Source organism: Zeus faber (genome assembly GCF_960531495.2).
Source record: "Zeus faber genome assembly, chromosome: 20".
Lineage (NCBI taxonomy): Eukaryota > Metazoa > Chordata > Actinopteri > Zeiformes > Zeidae > Zeus > Zeus faber.
In genome coordinates this window covers 3,619,571-3,643,283 of record NC_137207.1, presented here as the reverse complement: position 1 = coordinate 3,643,283, position 23,713 = coordinate 3,619,571, and the positions used below count along the sequence as shown (strand labels likewise).

The following is a 23,713-nucleotide window of genomic DNA, read 5'->3' as shown; positions in this document are numbered from 1 at the left end:
AGGATCAACAAAGTACTCACACAAACAATATGAAAACAAATTGCATTAATTATATTGTGCGTAAATTAGGAAATACACTAACGTCACTATTTATTATTAAAGTTCCTGATTTAATAGTTATTAATTTGTACATACTGATTTTATATATATATATTTATATATATACACACACATTTTTTTATTATTACTACTGTTGTACTATAGTAGTGTATATTATAATTACTACTGTTGTACTAGAAGAAGAATCTTTAATTGTCACACAGCACACCACACGACAACACATGCACTCACGTACACACACACGCACACGCTTTGGATGGTGGCCGGTGAAATGAGGCCTCTGCATTTAACCCATCCTGGCTTGTCCTTCCTCCAGGGGGGCAGCCAGGAGCAGTGGGCAGCATTCGTGGACGCGCCCGGGGACCTGGTGATGAGTGTCCATCGATGGTCAGACGATGATGATGTGTGAATGGAACCCAGGACCTTCTTGCTGTGAGGCAGCAGTGCAATGCACTGTGCCACCGTGCCACACAGTATATCGTGTAATATACTAGTGTATATGATTACTACTGTTGTACTAGTGTAATATACTAGTGTATATTATAATTACTACTGTTGTACTAGTGTAATATGCTAGTGTATATTATCATTACTACTATTGTACTAGTGTAATATACTAGTGTATTTTATAATTACTACTGTTGTACTAGTGTAATATACTAGTGCACATTATAACTACGACTGTTGTTCTAACACACGTGTTATGTGAGTGAACCAAGTTGGTTTAACATGTATGTATATATATATATATATATATATGTGTGTGTGTATGTGTGTGTGTGTGTGTGTGTGTGTGTGTGTGTGTGTGTGTGTGTATGTGTGTGTGGGCGTGCATGTGTGTAGTAGTGTAGTGTATATATATATATATATATATATATATATATATATATATATATATCTGTATGTACAAATTATTACAACTGTATATCTACAAAACCAAAGGTTAAATAAAAAAACATGACATATATATTTCCTAATTTACGCACAATATAATTAATGCAATTTGTTTTCATATTGTTTGTCTGAGTACTTTGTTGATCCTTCATGAGACACTGAGGCTCTGATAGAAAACCAATTATTCAATCAACACAGTTAAAACACATTCTGAACGAAACAAATGTTCAACTGAAAGCTGAGGTTAGTTCTGTGGACGAGGAGCTATTTTTTGTAAGGTGGGACTGGAAATTCGAATAAGGAGCAGTGAATAAGGAGCCAACTTCAGTCTTGTGACGGTGTTAAACTGTCTTTTGATTCATTATTTTTAAGTTGTAGTGTCAATGCATTCAAATGTTTAATGACTCAGCCATCCAAAGTAACAACCAAATGCTTATTAGATAGCAAACACAGCAGGTTTTCTTTGTCTCTTGGTGGGTTTTATCCTCAATTAATCAAATGAAAATCCACTTTCTTTTCTTTTTTTTTTCAGCTGGAAGGAGCTTTTTTAATTGGTTTGATTCTAAATTACCGAATGGCATAAGTCTAGTTGCTATTTTGACACAATGAATGTTGAAAACATGTTGAAATGTTGAAAAAAATGAATGAATGAAAGATGAAAACTGATGCGTTTACATAGTTACACCATCTAAAACTTAAATAGCTATCTACATGACTCTCATAACATTAAAAGGTAAATATATATTCATAAGGTTTGTATCAGAAACCTTAAAACTCATTACACGTATCTCCACATTGGGAAAACATGAGATGAGAGTAAGAAAAAAAAAGGCTAGGTAAGGATCTCCAATAGGAAATGTGAAGCTTACGTCACATTGCTAAAACAAGCCTCCATTTTTGGGGGGTCACTCGCATTGACTGTGAATGTCGGTCGGCATTTTGGAGGTAAAAGATGGCTTGGAAGTCTTGTTCGGTGAAAAACTGCCACAGAAAAGATTTGTACATTTGAGCTATTTCTCTATGCAGTTGAATGGAAGCATTCCTCCAAATTCCACAGAGTCCATAGCAACCCATAGCAACCATCAAAATTCCCATTCCTGTTGTTAGCAAATTGGAGAAACTTACCCAGCCTTTCATTACTTGATCTTGATCGTTAGATTGTTACAGTAACGATTGAGAAATTATTTTCTCTCGAATACAATTATGTTAATGCATGTTGTCGACATCAAATGTCAACCGAATTTATACATGAGGAAATTAAATCCCATTTACCACAATTTAATGTTTTGTGCATTTATTTATGCATGTGTGCCTTTGTATTATCTTAACTGATCTATTTATTTACGAATGTAAAACATTTTTTATAATTTATTTTGACCAGACCATCTGTATAGATTTCTACAAATGTTCTGAAGAACTTCTGCCAAGCAACTTAGTTCTTTCATTTTGAGATGATGTTTTCCGCTTTGTAGTTTGCAGTCCTCGTACAATTCGAAGTCCAAATATAGTTGCAGGCAGCCATACAGTACAGTCCAGTTTATTCGTGTTATGTGTTACATTTTTCCTATTTCTTTATCACGCACCATCATTTCCTGTCGACGGCAATTACAAATTTCTGATTTTCCACTATTCTAATTCTCGACTATTTCACTAATTTAACGTTGTACGAGTATTCTGCTGTAAATGCAGTGAAGACGGAGGAGTATTACGCCATAATACACATTTTCAATACTCACATTCCTACATACGAATATAATTCGTATGTATGAAATGTGCTAGACAAATATAGTATACAAATATTACAATAACAATGCATATTCATAGAGTTAATTCAATTATAGGCTATACATATTTAATGATGATAACGATGTGCGCTTTCTATACGATATGATATTATTTTCTCTCTAAGTACGAGGTTTTACTTACACAGTCGTGGGGACATTTACTTTGAAGAAGAAAAACGACCATGCCGGACAGGAAGTGGCTGCCGTCGCACAGGCGTTTGGCAGAGCTACTCTACACGTAACTGCGTAGGAGTTCGTTACCGCCGTCCTCCTCCGTGGCAGGACACACGTCGCACGACCTGGGAAGGATAACAGAAAGGAAGCGAAGCGAGAAGCAGCGAGAAGCGGGGTCCTGGGTCAGAATCCCCGCAAGGTCCCTCTTTTGCGCGCCACCGATAACAGTCCTCACGGTTGGACGTCAGCTGGTAGCAGGTAAAAACGTCAACACGGGAGACCTCTCTGTCTTTCAGACTTGCCGGGGAGCCAGGCGGGCCAAACCTTTTCTGTCGAAGTATTTGGCTTCGGTCTTGGGTGTCATTCAAGGGGTACTCCGGTTTTTTGGGGGAAAGTCCACGAGTCGCTGGGCAAGTTGATTCCGCTTGCAGCCGTGCACTGGGCTAACGCAGTTAGCATGCAGCCCATTTATGTCTCGGTATTGGACACACAGGGATGGAAGTGGCATTGATTCTCGTCTGACTCTGGGTAAGAAAAAATAAAATTGAGCGAGGCTTCTGCACGGTGGCCAAACGTATCTGAAGCTGGGCTAAACGTCTCCGTCGGGTCGGTGCCTCTCGACCGGCTCAGATTAGGGCTTCCAGTTTAGTCTTCTCGGGTACCAGAGCACATTTTCAAGATCATATATATTGTCTTGTGTGCTAGCATCCCCTGCGATTACCGTCCCGAGTGTCCTCCATAGTGTGTGTACTGTTGTGACGCAGTCTTTTTTTTTTTAAATCTGAAGTCTTTTGGTGTATCCCTGCCATCCGGAAGGATTTCTCTTGATGGACTCCTATAACCCCATTCCAGTTAGGGGAGGGTGGGGTGGGGGGGATACGTGGCATTCTCCGTCTTCCAATAATTTGGTCTCCTTTACTCTCCCTGCAGCCTGGTAACTTCCTGCAGAGACATTCCGTGTCAGTGGGTTATGTTGGGACATGCTATGTCTAATTTGGCAATTGGCATTCTCTCGTTGACATGTTAGGTTCCCGTTCCCCCTTGGCCTGCAGCCCCCACTCTCTTGCCTATCTGTAATGTTGGACACTAGAGGAGTGAGGTGTATTTTTTTTTTCTAAAAGTAGGTTTTTGCGTCTGTGTATGCATACAGGTCTGTATTGTTTTGGAACCCACTCTGCTTAAGTTAACCCAACTGTTTGTGATGCTGAAATCATAATTAATTAGTCTTTAATATTAAGAATTTACTGCCAAACCTTTAACGGGATGAGCCAGGCCTCTTTGTATGTATGTATGTAGCTCGGAATACTCAGTTGCCTTCACATTGGAGGTGGGTGGAGTACTCCAAATCAAGTAATAGTGCCGTGCCGTTCCGTCACTTTAAAAATACATCTCATCAAGTAGAATTAAAGTAGTTCTTCAAAACACTACTTGAGGAAGGGCAAGAACGCATTCAGTCCTCATTCAAGTACTAGTTGAACTACTGCTACTCCGACCGTTCGGACTTACGACCAGCTCTCTGACCAGTCTGTATTGTACGCTGTGTACAATACCACGCGCTGTGTGCGCGGTGTCTCAGCGTCAAGCATCTCATCATGCATTAGCCTTTATACACTATATATACTATGTATACTATATACACTGTATGTACTATATATACTTTATACACTGTATACATCTCATCTCATTGGCGTTCTCAGTCTCGTTCCCGCAGTCTGTCAGTATTCACCACACTAGTGTTCACAATGGCCACGCCCCCTTACTGTGAAATAACACGGGTCCTCACCTATCAACCAATCCGCTTAATGACCTGGTGCTACGAACGGAAATCGGTCATTAAGTGAGGAGTATCTCTATATTCAATATTGTAACAACACAACATAGTTTTGAGTTAAACGATAAACAAGTATTTTTTTCTGAGATATTGGTCCATGGAGAAAGGGGAAGGAGAGATGTGGCTGAATTAATAGCAAAATCCTTTTAAAACGTAGTGAGAAAAGACTTACAATAATTTAAGTACATGTAATTTAGAACATTTAATTAGTAACAACCATTCTCTGGTCATACTTAAAGTTTGCTTGGATCCCCAAATTCCTCCTAATTATCATATTTGGATACCTGTACTTATTTTATCCTGCTCCACCTCCCCCATACTATATGTCTCCTAAACTGGACAACAATAATCCACATTAGTATATTGTGATGAAAATATTCTACATTGTGTGCGTGCGTGCGTGCGTGCGTGCGTGTGTGTGGCCATCTCTTGCAGTCGCCTGCGCGAGTGCCTCCTTGCGTTGCAATGATATTTCACTGCATATATGTATGTATGTGACAAATAAACCTTTTGAATCTTTAAATTCTCTCTCTCTCTCTCCATTGTCATCTCTCGTCCCCGCCCCCCTGTCTATCGCTCTTTTCAAGTCTGCTGCACAGTCGGGAAAACATGAGGCTGGTGTTGATTCTCAGTCTCCTGTTCTCTTCCTCTACCATGGCCCGCCACGACTTCTATACCTCCATTGGTAAGTAGATATCAAATGCCTGCTCCCCTTATGAAAAATTATACCGGAAATACTTGCGACTGATGTGATCATGTATGTTGTAAGGCTGGGAAATATCATCATAATGTTTATCGCCATTTTTTTTTTTGATGCACTGTGATTAATTTACAGATAATTACAGGCCAAATAATTACACAGGGAAAGATGAGGAATATTATAAAATTGCTCAAATTGTCCAGGGAAAAACAAGAGTAGACCTGGAAACGTTTTAGTCAATGTGCAAAAGAATGTGATACAATATTCATTCAAATAATATTAATTCAAATAATACATATAATATTCCAAACAATGTGCTACAATATTCATTTTAGAATGAAAACTTCTTTAATAACATCCTGTTTTCTGTCTGATTTTAGTTTAATTTCTCATGTAAATCCAAAACTATTCCATTCCAGGTAAGGGTGGAATGCCAAGAATGTAGTTTAGTTTGAGTCAAAGCAATCTGTGTAAATAGCATTATATCAAAGTTATAAAAGTAATCACAGTCTTCCTGTTAGGGCTGCAGGAACAAAATTCAAATAAATAATTGACTATAAATGTTTTGACCAATTTTAACAAATCAGTTCACATATGATGAAAAAGTTCAATATACTGTAAGTTCATCCAGTTTGTTGCACAGTAGGGCTGCAATGGATCACAAAACTCACGGTTCAGATCCTATCACGTTTTGAGTCACGGAACGGATCACTTTTCCAATCAGCAAAAAATAAATAAATAGGCAGAGCGGGGGGGCAAATATAACCATCCATCCATTTCCATTTATTCTGTAAAACACTTAAAGCAAAGAACGTTTGCCCATGTTCTTAAATAGAAACAGCGTTCAAGATGTCCAGTGTTTAAATAAAACTTCAAAGTGTGTGTGTGTGTGTGTGTGTGTGTGTGTGTGTGTGTGTGTGTGTGTGTGTGTGTGTGTGTGTGTGTTCTTCCTTTTAACATGGTTGTGAATGAAATATATTAGATCCGCCCCCAGTGACTGAATTTAATTCCAGTATCATGTTCAATTTCTCACATTTATAACAAACTACATTTCATGACAATTGGTTCAGAATTAAGTCTGCATCTCTCAATACACATTGTATGTTCATATGTTGTTTACGAGTGGATCTTGACCACTCCAATATGGCGGATAAGCAGACGCATAGTGACGACATTTGGGTCACGACATGTTGTAAAGTAGCAGCAACATAGAACAACGCACCGTAAACCAATCACTCTGCTTCTGAGTAAAACACAGCACACATCTGTCTTGTCTCTTCTTTTCACTGCAACTCTGCATCTAGACTTATGGAATTATTTCTTTAAATATTAACAGTGGCAGTAAAACTGGACTCATATGATGGTTACATTTTGCAATTGAGCCGCCATTCACATGCATGCTGAACCGTGGGGGGCGATCCGCATGGATCATCTCCGTTCTGTTACACCGCTATTGCACAGTGAACACACATTACAGGGAAATATTCCTGGTAATAGTGCAAAGTTCGCGTCAGTGTAGACGTACGAGCACACCGGCGCATTTCCCTCTCCTCATACATCTAGATTTTTATTTGCTTTTGTTTGGAGAAAAGCTCCGGCTGCAGAACCGTGCGTTGTGCGCGCACCTCCCCCCAATTAAGTTAAAAATAATAAAGCATACAACTTCGAATTAGTTAAGGAGGAATATCTGCAGCTCTATTTCCTGTGAAAACATGTTCAGGGGTGTACATTGTTCATTAATTATTTGTATTATTATTATTGTTATTATTATTTGGGACCTTTTCTTCAGTCTACATCAAAGCTTTGAAGTGAGTCAGTGCGTTGTTGTGTGTGTCCTTCCCTAGGCCAGATGACTGATTTGCTGTTCACAGAGAAGGATCTGGTCACCTCCTTAAAGGACTACATCCGAGCGGAGGAGGGCAAACTGGAGCAGGTCAAAAAGTAAGTCCCTCTGTCATGTGACTAATGAGACCGGACAGAAAGACTTGTTTAGGGATTGTACGATAAGTAAATGAGTAAGTGACGGGATAGTCTGGTCATCGTTCTGGCCACGTTCAAACAAACCACTTTAATGGATTCTTAGGAATGATTTTTAATGCACATTCATTCATGTCTCAGTTAACTGAACAATTTGGCCTTGTATGGGCGGGGTTGTGATTAATGGATTTCAACTGTATGAAGGAACATAACAAAAATGAGGACAGGCAAGCACAGTGTGGATAACAAAGGCATATCAGATTGTCGCCAGGATATCATCTTGCCATGTCTTCTAATCTAAGAAAGGGGGAAGCCCTAGTTTTCCATTCAGTCTGTACAAGGTCTCTATTAGTATTTTTAGAGCTTATTGTGCGTAATCACCGGGTGTCATGACATTTCACTGCATATATGTATGACCGTATGTATAGGTATGTGACAAATCTCTTGAACTTGAACTATAGTCATGTTGTGAGTCTTAGGCTGGGTGGTCGGTGTGTTTATTGGTTGGTGAATTTCTCTTTCTGTGTCTATCTGGGTGTTTGTGCTAGTGATGTGGCAATTAGCTCGGATTATAAATAACGCCTCTAATATTTCCCAGAGTGGAAAGCGTTGTTCGTGTATGTCGTGTACCTGGCTCAATAGTGCCAAGTGTCTGCACATTGTAGTCATTTACACAGGTGTGTTATGTGTTCAATAGAAAGTAGGCAGGACCGAAAGAAGGTCTTGAATCATGAAAGGCTTCCATGTATTTTTTCCTCCCTCTGTAGGGTTACATAATAAATTATGTGAGAATAACTGTTAATAGGGGTGTAACAAGTTGCTCAGCTCATGGTTCGAGGTGATACACAGTATGGGGTTCACAGGTCAATGAGCGTTAATTTAGCTTATGATAACTATGACGAAAAAATGTTAGTCAATGACCTTTTTTCAATGACCAAGACGAGGCGTTGACAAACTAAAAATAGATCTTTGATAATTAAAAGTATGACGAAATGTATGTTTTGTTTTCGTTGAAGAGACGGGACCTAAATGTTAGTAGTGGGCTATCGGACATTCAAAATGCATGATATTTCCCCCCAATTGCGTGTATGGTCCTCAAGTTTTTTTTCTCTCAACTTATTTTCAGAACGTAGTTTTTGAGTTACTCAACCATTGTTGAACTTGGAACAACAGCACATATGACGATCCTACTGTTCCATTGATGCACACATGCAGTTCAAGATAGTCCTTTGATATTGTGAAGTCAAGTCAGAGTGTAAATCCGGACTCAAACTACTACACCAGCAAGAAGTGACGTCACTTACGTAAATATCACCAAAGAAACAACACTGAAAGCATGAAATTTCACTTCTCTGTGAAAACAGATATATCTCTGTGTTGTTATGGATTACGCCATATTATCCTAAAAGCAACAATACCCAGAATGCAAATGGCAAGGTCCTCCAAACCATGTGTATCTGTGAACAGATTCTCAGAATCCCAGCCATACAGACAGTGGATTATTCTAATTGAATTAGTTTAAAAACATTTTGACTAACAGTTATGAGTCAAAGTTCACTAAAATGTAATGACTTTCCGTCGACTTAAACTGGACCAAAACGTTTTGGGTTGTCGTCGACTAAAACTAGGCTAAAACTACGAAGGATAAAAATAACAAAAATGTGACAAACTAATAAGCAAGACTCTAAAATTAACACTGGGATTAATACCGTCACAATATTCTTTTGCAAAGTTTGGATGGAAACAAATTATGACTGTCGAAGCTTCCCTCTTTATTCCTTTGGCATTAAATGTGAAAACCAACTATGTATTCAAGTATAACCATTTTGAGTTTAACTACTTCTTACAATTGTTGTCAACATGTTGTCTGTACCATTATTAACAGATGAAACCAATGAAGCAAAATGTTTCCCAGTTCTTTTCCCAAACAACAATGGCAATGTTTCATACGTGTTGTCGTCCAAACTTTACAAACTCACTGAAAATTGAAGAACATTGACGTTATTGAGAACACAGTCACTTTGTCACATCATCAAACAATGCTATATAAATCTACAGTTCGTCTCTGAGTGGTCGTAAAAATTGAAAAATTGTAACTCGCACTACATTGCACAGAATCCAGAGAACTGTAATATGTATATAACACGAGTGAACTAGACCCTGTGTATTGCTGCCTGCAGCTATATTTATAATTATTACTATTCAAATAAAAGTTACTTCTTAAAAATAAGTGTTTTTCTTTACAAATCAAGATTTGATAGTCTAACCATGGCATAGCCATCAGTGCTGAAAAAGAAAATACATGTTTAAATCAAAAATCCAATTGTGACCTTAAAATCGAAAGTCAAATTGAATCTTGGATTTGGAGAATCGTGACACCCCTATACAGTATACAATTTCTTGGAAATCTTTGGTCTATATTTATTGTTACGATGTGTATCAGATTGGTGATTCTGCTTCTTATCCCTCTGGTGTCTAAAATATTTAAATTTGAAAATGAGTACGTTGTGGTATTGTGCTCTCTTTTTTTTTCCAGCACATCTCTGTACTGCGAAATTTCGTGCCACAATTTTCCGTGCCGCTATCTCTACGTGTTCTGTGTTTGTTTGCTAATCCTTTTACTGTGTGTGTGTGTGTGTGTGTGTGTGTGTGTGTGTGTGTGTGTGTGTGTGTGTGTGTGTGTGTGTGTGTGTGTGTGTGTGTGTGTGTGTGTGTGTGTGTGTGTGTGTGTGTGTGTGTGTGTGTGTGTTCGTTCTTTCCCAGGTGGGCTGACAAGCTGAATGGGCTCTCAAATATGGCCACTCTGGACCCCGAGGGCTTCCTGGGGCACCCAGTGAACGCCTTCCAGCTGATGAAGAGACTCAACACTGAATGGGGGGAGCTGGAGAACCTGGTGCTCACCGACATGTCAGACGGTACGCACATGCATACACTCACACACATATAATTAACATGGATATGAACATGAATTAATGTACATTACCATTCCTACTGACCTTTGCTTGCTATGCTTGCAGGGTTCATCTCCAATCTCACCATTCAGAGGCAGTATTTCCCTAACGATGACGACCAGAATGGGGCCGCCAGAGCCCTGATGAGACTGCAAGACACCTACAAGCTGGACACAAACGTCCTCTCCACCGGGCAGTTGCCAGGTACGGGCCAGTGTAACATCTAATACACCAAAAAGAGATTTGTTGTGTTAATGAGGCCACATTGTAAAGATATTGATGCTTTTGAACAGTTTTATGTGGTATCGTACCCCATTGCTGCTCACCAGCTCACTTTCACCGATTTATTTTATTTTTTATATTTCTTATTGTTGAACCTTTATTTTGCCAGGTTAGTCTCATTACGATTATTTTCAAAAAGAGACCTGGCCAAGAAAGCTAAGAGGTAAAATAATTACATATTTTTAGTTTCACTACCCATACTTTTTAACTCTCCCCACTTTGAACTTTTTCAAATAGATGAACTCCTGCAGTTTTAGGGTGTTTTGTAACTTGTTCCAAGCTGACAGGCCAGAGACCTGAAAAGCTTTTCTTCCCAACTCTCTTCATATCTTGGGGACTTTCACCAAAATGCAGCTATTTGGATGTAGGCCATTTATGGTTTGCTCTTTATACAACATAGGTAATTTGGGAGTGTTTCCCAATTGATTCAGAAATAGAGCAAAATGAACAAGAAATGAAAGGCTACTTGGCCTAAGGAGACATTGTCTGTCTGTCTCTGTCACCAAGGCCTGTCCTCAGCTGCATCATTTAAGAGCACGTTGACCGCAGACGACTGCTACGATTTGGGGAAGGTTGCCTACTCCGAGGCTGACTACTACCACACAGAGCTGTGGATGAGTCAGGCCCTGAGGCAGCTGGACCAGGGCGAGGAGCCGGCCTCCGTGGACGCCATCACTGTCCTGGACTACCTGAGCTACTCCATCTACCAGCAGGGAGAACTGGAGAGAGCCCTGGACTACACCAAGAGGCTGCTCAAACTCGGTGAGCGCTCACTGTCTTTCAATGTGCTCTATCTTATCCATCTTTTTTTTTTTTTGAAGATTGGTCTCAGCAACAGGATTTGGTATTGGGGGCCAAATCCTATATTTTAATCTTTCTATTGAGAGCGCTACCTACATTGGTATTTTCCAGTAAGCGTGGACACTTTGTAACCAATGGTCAAATATTAACCATTCAGATTATTGTTTATGGTTATCTTTTACTTTCTTTCTAGTACTTAGGCCTTACTTCAACAGCATTACAGTCTAGACTTGTCAACAATAGCATCTAGAAGTGGGTGCAGCTGCTCTGTAAGTGGATGCAGTCACACTTGGCCTGATCACACTAAGCCTGTGTCTCTGTCTCTCTCTCACACCCACATGTACAGTATACTGTATGCTCACAACACAGAAAATAGGAATCTCAACAGTCGTGTTTGTCCCCTCATTGTTAACAATGATAAATTCTAATTTGTATCTTTCCATTTAAAAGTAGCTCTCCACAAGATGAGGTCTGATCCATGCTCATTATTAATGCTGTCTGTCTACAAAGATAAGAACTGGTTAATGTATTGTAACGGCTATATGTTGACAAATTTGACCAAATTGATTAGAAAAAAGACAAAAACCGAATTAATTTCCAGTTTATTTATATTTGATTTTAATTTGATTTGTAAGTACACAATATTGTTTCATTTAATTATTTTTTTTCCTGTCTAGTTTTAGCTCATATTTTTTTTTCACATCTAGTTTTAGTTTTTACTTTAGTGTTATTGAACTAACTGTACAGGGATTCAAACACATTAATGGTGTAAAAAGGTCTGAAATATTCCTATGTTGGTAGCTGACAGTTTTCCAGGTTGCCATGAACACACCACTTGCTTTCCGAGCCCGTGAACGCTTTGGAGTGTGTCTGCATCTTAGTTCTAAGGTAATATCGGAGAACGAGTCCACTAGTTCAAAGATTGCAGGTGGCTTGCTCGGACGAATACAAATAAAAAATGCTAACATGTTTCGCCGCGCAACCCCCCCACCCCCCCACCCCCCATAAAAGCAAAACAAAACAAAAACTCTTGGGATGGCTTTGCACAATTAAGTCACCCAAGTTGACGTGAAAAAAATAACATTCGCAGAAGAGCGAGAGTTGTTTGCATTCCTAACTGTAATAACCTTACTCTACTGCCATCCACTGGTGCCTGTGTGTACTGGTGTGCATGTGAGTAAATATATATAATATTTAAATCTCGCTAATGCAACAAATTTATTTTGGGGTGCACTTTTGCGGTTTGCTGTGCCTATTTTTTATGTTAAAAAGTTGTTGCGGAAGGGGGCAACCAGAGGCCATGAAATGGTTGCCAATTGACTCAATCTGGTTGCCAGGGGCAACAGTTACTGTCAGGCCCTGCCAGAGTTTTCCCTTTCTTTGTATTGCAGACATCCCAACCTGCATGCATTTTGTGTACCAACCAACCAATTCTTAGTCAAAATACGCAGGTAAAAAATGCCAGCTGAAACTACGCAAAATTTTTAATATTTATATACAGTCGTCAAAATGTGAACAGCATGATGAAGAGGACTGTTTAAATACCAATTCTAATTGAACCAGGAAATGTATTGGTCAATTCATGGATCAAACACCTGTTTGAATTTTGCCGTTCAGCTCCTTGTTAGAGAACAGCAAGTTGTGTGTGTGTGTGTGTGTGTGTGTGTGTGTGTGTGTGTGTGTGTGTGTGTGTGTGTGTGTGTGTGTGTGTGTGTGTGTGTGTGTGTGTGTGTGTGTGTGTGTGTGTGTGTGTGTGTGTGTGTGTGTGTGTGTGGTAATTTAATGACGTCAATCAATACGAAACAATACCGTACATTTACATGCCTCAGATTGGACCAGATTCTACGACCTGTGGTTCTGTAAGCCCTCCCTCTCCTCTCATTCAACATCCACTGATACGCAGCTGTACTTTATTATCCACCGAAGGGTAACCCCGCATTGTGAGGTAAAATGGAAATGGCAGAGTTATGGTAAAGCACAAAAATGTGACCATAATGTAACATATAAAACAGGGGATGCACCAATTCATCGTCTGGTGACCGGAATCTGTTGGTTTTTACTGGCCGATCAGTGTCAGATATATTTTCAGAGTCTGTGCCGGTCAAAGTTACACGCCCGATTCTGTGCTCATGTACTCCACTCATAGAAATTCTCCAATATTCAAACCTGATAAACGTAATATAACGTAGTTGCATAGTTGACACTCAAAAAAGACAGCAAAAGAAAGAAAATGCTGGCTGCTCAGAGCTACTTGAAGGTAAACAAAGAAGGTTAGATAAGTTATTTATTTATCACCCGACAATATTCTAACTTTGTGCAGACTGCATATCTATCACAGCAGAGCTCTGCTCGTGAGGAAAAGTTTGACTCTTTTTTTGACTTGGTTCTTGACGAGTCACTCAATCAAATGAGTCGTCGATTTGATTCAGTTGCTTTAATGCACGGTGAGGGAAGGAGGACTTCCAGTAAACGAGAGTGAGAAGAGTCGGCCATTTATTTAATTTGTTAATTTTTTTTGTAATGATTGAAATGTATTTGCAAAGTACCATATAAATATAGTACAAATGTGTATTTGCTCTTAAAGTGAAAAATACTTTAATTTGAAGTTTGAACTGGACATTTCCATGTTAGTTATATGATGGGACGAATACTCAGTGAGAGTTACAGGTTGAATTATTCTGAAACTTGGTGACAGTCCCATATTCTATTTTACTGGAACTCGGGGACAGTTTCATGTTCTATTATGGTTCCCTCATGAATAAACATGGTAAACATGTTCGCTAACTTTACGAGATTATGCATGTCAAGGGGTATATCCTAATGATATAAATTTGTATTCTGTATATATTTAGCCATAGTAGCTTGTATACAATGTTATTAGCCTCGTTATGAGACGACTATGGTGTGAATAACTGATGAAGTCATTTATCTGCAGTAACTCAAACACCACAGAGACTCCCTGTTACACTATTGTGGTACTCAAAATATTTTCCCAAGGTTGGCAGGTCTGGTATAGCCTTACAGCACCTGCGGTTAATAATGGCTGCGGTTGAATAATAAATACCGGGATCTATGGCCTTATATGAGGGACCTAGTGTTAGCATTTAGCCTTACACCAGGGAACATAGTTGAAGGTCCATCTCCCAGCAATGCGAGAGACTGAGCGTTTATCTCCAAAAAAAAATTCTGTGGCCTTTTTGAAAAGTAGTCACCAAATTTTCATCTCCCCAGACCAAGCTCACCAGAGAGCCAACGGGAACCTGAAGTACTTTGAATACCAGCTGGCCAAGCAGAAGAAGGCAGAGGAAAGCGAGAAGCAAGAGAGCGGGCAGAGAGACAAGGGGGAGACCGAGACGACCAAGGGGCGCCCAGCCGACTACCTGCCGGAGAGGAAGAAATACGAACAGCTGTGTCGCGGAGAGGGCATCAAGATGGTGAGGGTAGAGGTTGTTTTGCTTTCGGCACTAAAACTGAACAATCGCAACTCTCGCTCTTTGTGAAAACAAATTGTTTTGACCACATTATTAAGAAACATTTTCTATTCGTCATCGGGGGAGATTTAGCATTCGCTCTGTGGTTAACACTAGGGTAAACACTGGCGTTATGGTGGGTAAGAGCACCATGAAATTATTGGAATGTGTTTTGTTAAAACACATTTCAGTTGTTAAAACAACTTTTCTTTCTCTCGCTTTAAGACTCCTCGGAGGCAGAGCCGCTTGTTCTGCCGCTACTTTGACAATAACCGTCACCCAAAGTATGTGATTGGTCCGGTGAAGGAGGAAGATGAGTGGGACCAGCCGCGCATCCTCCGTTACCATGACATTGTGTCAGAGCAGGAGATGGACAAGGTCAAAGAGCTGGCTAAACCTAGGGTGAGTAAACAGATTTTCCCTTACGATTTGTTCGCCCTCATGTTTTATTACTCACAGCCATAGCGCCCTGACAATAATATAAAAACAAATCAACATTTTAGTCTTCTAGTAAATTTAGTCTTCTAGTAAATCTAATTCAATAAGGTGATGTGAAACGCAATGTGTTTAACAATAACTTATGTTGGGCAGAAAACGAGTGTACTAAAATGTACAGAACCTCTTCAACCCTAAGGGATTATGCTGCGAATCCATGATTGTGCAGTTGCATAACAATGCCTACAAGTTGGTTAAGTTTATTCAAAAATTTATTCAAAATATCCCAAAATAATGGAAGCATACAGTATGTTGCCGGGTGTGGTAGTGGTTTTGGTGCCATTTGCATGTGGGGAGAGCCAGCACTGGCTCACGAGCAGAATATTGAGAAGCTGCTGTGGTTTCACCTCTCCCTCTCTCTCCTGACAGCGAGGCTGGGTCCCACTCCAATGCTGGAATTGTCTTTAACTTTGTTTTTGGATACTTCTTTTACTTTTCTTTAGCAGCCCAAAAGACGCTGATTTGTTTTGTTAAAAACCTGTACCCATTAAAAACTCTTTGTTGCCCACCTGTCTCCCGGTCCGTCACTTCCCAAACTAAACAAGAGACTTATTAAACACAAAGTAAAAGACAATTCAAGCACATCACCCACCATTGGAATGGGACCCAGCCTGCTGTTGGTTAGTGGTGTAAAGGAACGTGGTTGATCCGTGATCCATTTGCACCCCCCCCCACCCACAGTTCGACTCGCATGTGAACCGCGGATTAATTGCAAAATTGAACGTCATAGTAAAATACAGTTTTGCTGCTGCAGTTACTTTTCAAAGTAATAATTCCCTTATTCAGGATGCAGAGTTGCAGTGAAAAGAAGATACTGTAGACAAGCCAGATGCGTGCTGTGTTTTACTCTGAAGCGCAATGATTGGTTTATGTTGTTGTTGTCATGTTGTGAATGAACTGGCTGCTGCTGTATGTCACCGTTATGCGTCTGCGCATCGGCTGTATTGGAGCGGTCAAGATCCGCTAGTAAAAAAAAATCCAATGTCTATTGAGAGATGCAGACTTCTCTATAAAGTCAACTGTAACTCACTTAATTCTGATCAGATTTTCATGAAATTTGGTTTGTAATATACATGAGAAACTAAACATGATATTGGCTACTCATTGGAATTAAATTCGGTGACTGGGAATGCATTGAATCATATATATATATTTTCTTTCATGACCATGTTTAAAGGAAGAAGGCATCATGCGTGCCTCATATTGCCTCATACTTTTTTTTTTTTTTTTTGCTGATCCGAAAAATTCTTCAATCCGTTACTCAAAACCATGATATGATCCGTACTGTGAGTTTTGTGATCCGTTGCACCTTACTGTCGGGTAAGAGGGAGAGGTGAAACCACACCAGCTTTTCAATACTCTGCTAATAACCTCAATCTCCTGCAGCTGCGCGTGCCAGTGCTGGCTCTCCTCACCTGCAGATGGCACCAAAACCACTCCCCACTACCTCATGGTCGAATTTGTGTTCATTTACGCTAGTGCAGAGTTGCATAATTTTGACGGACTTTCTTTCAATGTATTCTATACATATAGAAATCTGCTCCCAAAGTCCAATGACATATTTTTTTCAATGATTAACAGCCATCAATGTGATCATACAGGTGAAAATAACAAAGAAGGCAATGAATGCAATAAGAACAGAGAATCATCATGGCTAAAACAAAGGGAAAACAGCCTGCGTATCAGGCTAGGTGTCTTTCTGCCAAAATAAAAGAAAGTTGCTCAAGCTTTGAGAAGCTTGTATCCAAAACAAGGCATTAATACAAAAACATTTTGTTTTTGAAATTATACTTAGAAACCCACAACTTCACGTCACTCTTGCCCAGCACACTCCGCCCAAAAGCCACCAGTCCGGTGGTATTTATCTTAGCAAAGCACATTGCGTTTTGCCCCCCATGTAACTGTCGGTTGGCGGTTGGCTCCACAGCTCCGCCGCGCCACCATCTCCAACCCTGTAACTGGTGTGCTAGAGACGGCCCACTATCGAATCAGCAAAAGGTAAGATCCCACCAAGACCAAGGAGGGGGATGAGCCCTGAGCCATGCCCCTTGCCAGCACCTCCTCCCGTCCTGTCTTTTGCACCCCGCATCTTCTGTTCAAGTGGATGTCTTCGGCAAGATAAAAGATACTCATTACATTACATAATTTAGCAGAGGCTTCTGTCCAAAGCCACTTACGATTAAAAAGTTAGAACATTTTGTCTGCAGTATCAAACCACTGTATGTCAGTCACAGCCAGCTAAACCCTCTCTAGGAATAAGCAGTGTTTTAGAGATTTTTCTGGATATTTATTTATCTATTATTATTATCATTATTATTTTAATCGCATATAACACAGGTATTTGTATGACATTGCATCCAAGAAAAAGTTAATCCGCATGTTGAGTTCCAATTCTCAACTTGCAAAGCCACTCTTTATTAATCATCAAGAACTGCTTGCAATAACTCTCCTTTGGACGACCTGTGGGACGACAAGAGCACAACATTTGTGATACATGACCGCCACCAGTCCCCATCTTTGGAGGATGATCTTAGCATGTTTTGATCAATAAATAACTAATCATCATTACTTCTCCACGAGGGGCAGAATCACCGTTGGTAAGACCAATAAACATAGAAACAAACATGTAATTGAAAAAACATAGAACATAGGAACATCAGGTGTCAACATGTATTTGATAAAACATAATGAAGTCAACAAATTGGTACAGCAATTATGGCACATTGCCTCTTCCTGTGACAGTAATAGCATTAAAGGTGAGAAAAGGAGAAGGATGTAATCAAGAGGGTGTTTGGGGGTGTGTTCGAAGCAGATGCTGGTAGCGTGTATGTGCCTGTGTGTGTGAGTCCTGCGGTGAGTGCACAGGATTGGTACCAATTAGTTCTGGTGTAAGAGGTCAGAAGTATATTGTAGTGCCTCCAAGCAGTGAAAAAGGCCCCACAGCCACCCACGAGTCCTGCAGCTGTATAGACACCCCATGACTGCAAGAAAGCTCAGAGCACAATGCACCACAGCCACAGAAGACGACCCCCCCCCCCAATCCACAAAGAAGTGGGGAACCCGCAGAGCAACACCTACACATGACCGAGGTGCACAAACCAGTCCCCAAGAGCATGAAATGACCCTGTACCCCAGAAGCGCACACATACAACCCACACCCATGCACAGGCATAAGTCTCACCTGCAAGCACAGAATATGGGCCGCAGGTCCCAATCCTGACAGGCCGACACGCGCCAGAACCGCCCGGTGGTGCCCCCATGCCCACTAAAGCCCTGCACAAAGGCAAGGCCTGCCATACCGCAACTGGCGAGATGCCCCGAACACTCACCCATGTAGGTGAGTGCACCCCTGAGGTAAACAGAGCCCCTTCAGATATGTGACCCCTCTATCGCCGGTGAGAAGCCGCACAGCGGGAGCAAGGCCGACAGCCACCTCCCACACCTGCGACCCACGACAACCCCGCTGGGTCACAGCATGCCGGAAACCACCCAGCACCAGGCAAGCCGCCAGGACCCGAACACAGCTAGAAGGGGACCTACTGCCCCCCGGTCAACCACACTCACACGCCAACCCAACCCGGACACCCCAATGTGTGCTGTTTGTGGATGCAGTAGAAGTTGCAAGGCATGGGGGTGTGAGTCATCCTAGCTTGTCTGGTGGAGTAAGATTTGTGTGGGTTTGTATGTGTTCTAAGCTAGTATGAGTAGAATTAAAATTGCAGGACTGTACACCAAGGCAGGAGCATAACGGGCAAGATCTCAGCCGCCCACCACATCTCTACCCACATAGCTCGCACCCCACCTGTCCCACAAACCCTAAACCTATTGTATGGAGTATGTACTGATTTTGAATTCCAGCACTGGGAGAGCTAGGTAAGGCACAACCAGATCAACGCAAGAGTGGACCCCCGCACTGGGGCATGGTCCGGTCCGGGGAGGCACCCAACCCACAGCGACCAGCCAGAGGCGCAGAGCAGCCGCAGCAAACAGCCCCCCACCTCCACACACGGAATAGACAACAGCAGACGGCCCCCGACAAGCCAGCCCCATAGCGAGAGCACCAGAGAAACAACACCTGGGTAGCCAGGAGTGACGAACGGGAGTCCGCCCCTCCAACCGAAGGAGATGGATGTTTTTTTTTTTTTTTACCAAGTTGGAACGAGATCCTCATGAGATAGATGAGACAACGCAAGTAGGGTCCAGTCTGCAACAAAAGATGGGAAGCGATCGGTCATTCTGACAGAAGGGGGAGCTCCACTTTTCTTTCTGGTTCGCATCCTGACCGACTCATCGTGAAGCACTTTATATCCAATATCGTGTTTGGAGGAAATGTTCACTGGTTATTTTTCATCACAATCTTTATTTGATTGTACCATAGTGCCTACTAGAGTAACCTTCACCATCAGAACGTGAAATATTTATATTCTGGCTTTGCTCTTGTTGGGGATCAGCTACCTTTTAGGAAAGAGAATCAAACTACTGTGCGTTTGACTCAATTATCTTTCCCACACTGTCACGGTCGGAAGCAGGGACAGTTTATCTATGGTGATTTTTGAGTGATTACTTAGTAAGTAATACTGGATAACTTTTTATTTTAGTTTTTTATATGATGTTACAGCAGAGGAGGCTGGAAAGGTGAAGCACAGTTCAGACTTCACTCTGAAAAATACTAGAGCAGTGGTCTTCAACCCAGGGTCTGTGACCCCTAGGGTGCCTGTGGAAGTACTGCAGGGGGTCCACCATTTTTTTATGTCAAATTTATTTGGGGAACATTTTAAAAATGTTTTTTAGAAGAGGAGGGGGGGACTCCAACCATTAACAAATGAACAGCAGTGTTTCTTTATGTCAGTAATCAGCTAATGCTGTCCTGCAGCAGGGAATCCTATTGTTCGGACTGATGGGCCATCACCATCATTTTTTGGTTCGTTAGTATGAAATAAAGGAAAACAAATACATTTTAATCTAAAATCGAAAGTCGGCTTTTTATTTGGCACCAGAGACACACTGCGAGTGCAGCAAAAATAGACCAGGCTCATATATGTCCGTTGGACATTTCGGGTTAGTTAGATTTACAGTTTTCGTTTCATACAAAATGTTATAAAAATAAATAACAAATAAATCTAGGGGGTCCCTGCTCTGTTTCTCTGTCCATCAGTGGGGCCCTTGGGCTGAAAAAGGTTGAAGACCTCTGCACTACAGCAGTATCTGTTGCAATCCAGAAGGGTGTTGTGTCCCCAAAACCACTACCTTACCCTGCAGCCTCCCTGACCAAGGCTTGGTCAAGAGACATCTCTTTGTCAGCCAGTGACCATCTCTCTTTCTCTCTCACTCTCTCTTTTGCTGTCCCACCCCCACCCCCTTCTGTCTGTGTTATTGTGTTGTGAACGGGGGGCTAGCTAAGGCGTGCTACGGTGCATGACCCTCAGACAGGCAAACTGACCACGGCCCATTACAGAGTCTCCAAGAGGTAAGGGGCTTGAAGGCAAAACATAGGGGTCGGAGGTTTTGTTTTGGTGTCAAACCACTTGAATAAAATGTCTTGTGGTTATTTTATTGGTTCATCAGGAGCACAGCAAATATCCAAAGGCTCTAAATGAGTGGATTTCTGGTATGTTTCACATCTGCTTGTGGATGCAAGTTGGGAGAAAGGTTACTGTCCTATCGCTTCTTCTATTCAACATGCTTTCTGAAAGAAGTCAGATAATTAACCAATGTGGGATAGTGCATTACTTATTGTCAACTTGGTGAGGGTTTCAGGGTTTTTAAGATTCAACAGTGTCACAGTACCATTTTCCCAAAACCTGTACCATACAAACACACCCCATCCCATAGTTAGCTTATATAAGCTACACGTATAGCTGCATAGCTTGTATAGGAGCTTCACTATGTGGCTATTATTCTTGGAATACTATTTACAACTGTGAGTGGAGAGTTGTGTAACTGTTTCTCAATCCTTGGTGCATAATCACATATGTAAATGTGTAAAATAATCTTTAAATGTGTACTGAGATTTGTGAATGTGTACAGGAATCGGCAAATATGTATTCAGAATGTGTGTGTGTGTGTGTGTGTGTGTGTGTGTGTGTGTGTGTGTGTGTGTGTGTGTGTGTGTGTGTGTGTGTGTGTGTGTGTGTGTGTGTGTGTGTGTGTGTGTGAGATCAGATTTGTAAATGTGTTTAAAAAAAACAACAACTGTATTCTGATTTGCAAGCATATTGAGATTTGTGAATCTGTCGACAAATCTGTAAATGTGTACATAAATATTAATGGCTGAAAAGTCTTTTGCTCCAAGAGCTGGAAATACAGACAAGTCAGGTAAACTCAAATGGACCTCTGAATTGGCTGTCTTTTTACACGTGACTTTTGCTACATTTTGGCCGTGCAAGAGATCAACAAATGCGTGGGGCGACTTGCAAATACATGTGGAGATCTGCAAATGTGCGTGGAGATGTCTGTTTGCCTCAGTAGCTATACAACTTACATACCACCAATCGGCGGTAGTGCCCAGTGATTTTAAGGGTGACATTGGTGGGCTGGGTAGTATGATAGGCCGGACACAAGGATGAAGTGACTGATTGAAGTGACTAAAATGGCATTCAATACGCGGTATGGAACGCCATTTTAGTCAGTATTAAATAAATTCCTGGCAGAAGCGGGCCTACGACTCCTACTGCCCGGGAGCGGACTTTGCACCCGGGACTCAGGTGTGGGTCTACTGTCCGGAGAGAAAGAAGGGCCTCTCCCCCCCAAGCTGTTGAGCCAGTGGGCTGGCCCTTGCATTGTGCTGGAACAGCTGTCGGACATGGTGTACAGGGTGCAGCTGGTCAAGCAGAACGGGGTGGTGGCCCTCAACCGTGACTGCCTCGCTCCGTACTGGCCCCTGACTCCAACCGAGGAGGTATCAGGAGCTGAGGACCAGCTACGAGCAACCACTCCTACTACCACTGTTCCGTAGTAGAGCGCCAATAGCAGCGCCAGCTCCCCCACTCTCCGCCAGCTCTGAATATGTGAGAGAACCACAGCCCATTCATTTGCATATAACAGATGGAAAGGTGGCATTGTGAAATAAGTGCCCATAAATAAATGTGGCATTATGAAATAAAAGTCCTTTGAAAAACTTCCTTTTTTAAATTAAAAACTTTATTTATTGAACTATATTTACTCATTTATCTATTAATATTTAAATATATTTATTTATTGCCTATTTATTTATTTCATAGACATTTATTTCATAGGCCTATTTATTTATGTATTTATCTTATTAGCTGTAAATGCAAGAATCTGTATGTCCCTCGATGATCTTGACAACCGTTCATCCGATCTACTTCACACTTGGTGGGTGTATTGCTGGGGATCCAAGGACGTGCAGTGTTGTGTTTGGTGCAACGTGACACGTGTAATATTAATAAACTTTCAATAAACAGCATGCCAGCGGGGGCAGGGCTGCAGGGCTCTGAATAGTGTCTTTCCCCAGTTCATCTTCCATTGTGGAACACAGGACTGAATCATTGACATTTTGTTCAACTGTGCCATTAAAATGTTTTAGAATGTCTTCCACTTTGAACGGGCATGTACTAGTTTATTTCATGTACACTAAAATGGTGTTCCATACTACTCAGCCGCGTAATGCCACACTTGAAATCACTTGGTGCTACCACCGACTGGTGGTATGAAGGCTGTATAGCTACTAAAGCACACAGGCAAATTGCCCCAGGCATTTGCAGATCTCTGCCACAGCAGAAGTGTAGCAAAAGTCACGTGTAAAAAGAGTGATGACTTGTCCATATTTCCAGCTCTTGGAGCAAAATATTTTGACTTTTCAGCCATGAATATCTATGTACGCATTTCCAGTTTGGCTACACCTTTACAAATCTCAATACACTTACAAATCTGAATACAGATTTGGGAATTTTTTACACATTTAGAAATTTGATTACACATACACAGATTCTGAATACAGATTTGCAGATTCCTCTACACATTCACAAATCAGTACACATTTAGAGATTAGTTTACACATTTAGAAATCTGACTATGCACACACAGATTGAGAAACAGTTACACAACTCTCCACTCATATTTGTAAATAATATTGCTACAATAATAGCCCCGTACTTGACCTTTTTGATGGACAGTGGAAATTCCTTGTCCATTTATCGGCCTTACTCTGGAACCCCATTACTTTTTTCTGGTACCCTCTTTTCTTTTGCCTAGTAAAGCAAGCACATATTAAATTAACTGTACTTTTGAGGGGATTACTTTCAGTGTATTGGGAGGGACTTTTATGGGAATGT

The 23,713-nt window shown here is 41.1% G+C and overlaps 1 protein-coding gene across 1 annotated transcript in view; it reads left to right on the top strand.

Annotated features, from left to right (window-relative positions):
* Positions 1-2,986: 2,986 nt before the first annotated feature.
* Positions 2,987-23,713, top strand: part of p4ha1a (prolyl 4-hydroxylase, alpha polypeptide I a) — a 36,907-nt gene continuing 16,180 nt past the window's right edge. Inside the window, exons 1-9 of the mRNA XM_080021819.1 lie at positions 2,987-3,170; positions 5,331-5,428; positions 7,288-7,384; positions 10,184-10,335; positions 10,438-10,575; positions 11,161-11,415; positions 14,686-14,888; positions 15,150-15,326; positions 17,347-17,417. Coding sequence (XP_079877945.1) covers positions 5,353-5,428; positions 7,288-7,384; positions 10,184-10,335; positions 10,438-10,575; positions 11,161-11,415; positions 14,686-14,888; positions 15,150-15,326; positions 17,347-17,417 — 1,169 coding nt within the window. The 5' untranslated portion in view covers positions 2,987-3,170; positions 5,331-5,352. The remainder of the gene's footprint in view (positions 3,171-5,330; positions 5,429-7,287; positions 7,385-10,183; positions 10,336-10,437; positions 10,576-11,160; positions 11,416-14,685; positions 14,889-15,149; positions 15,327-17,346; positions 17,418-23,713) is intronic.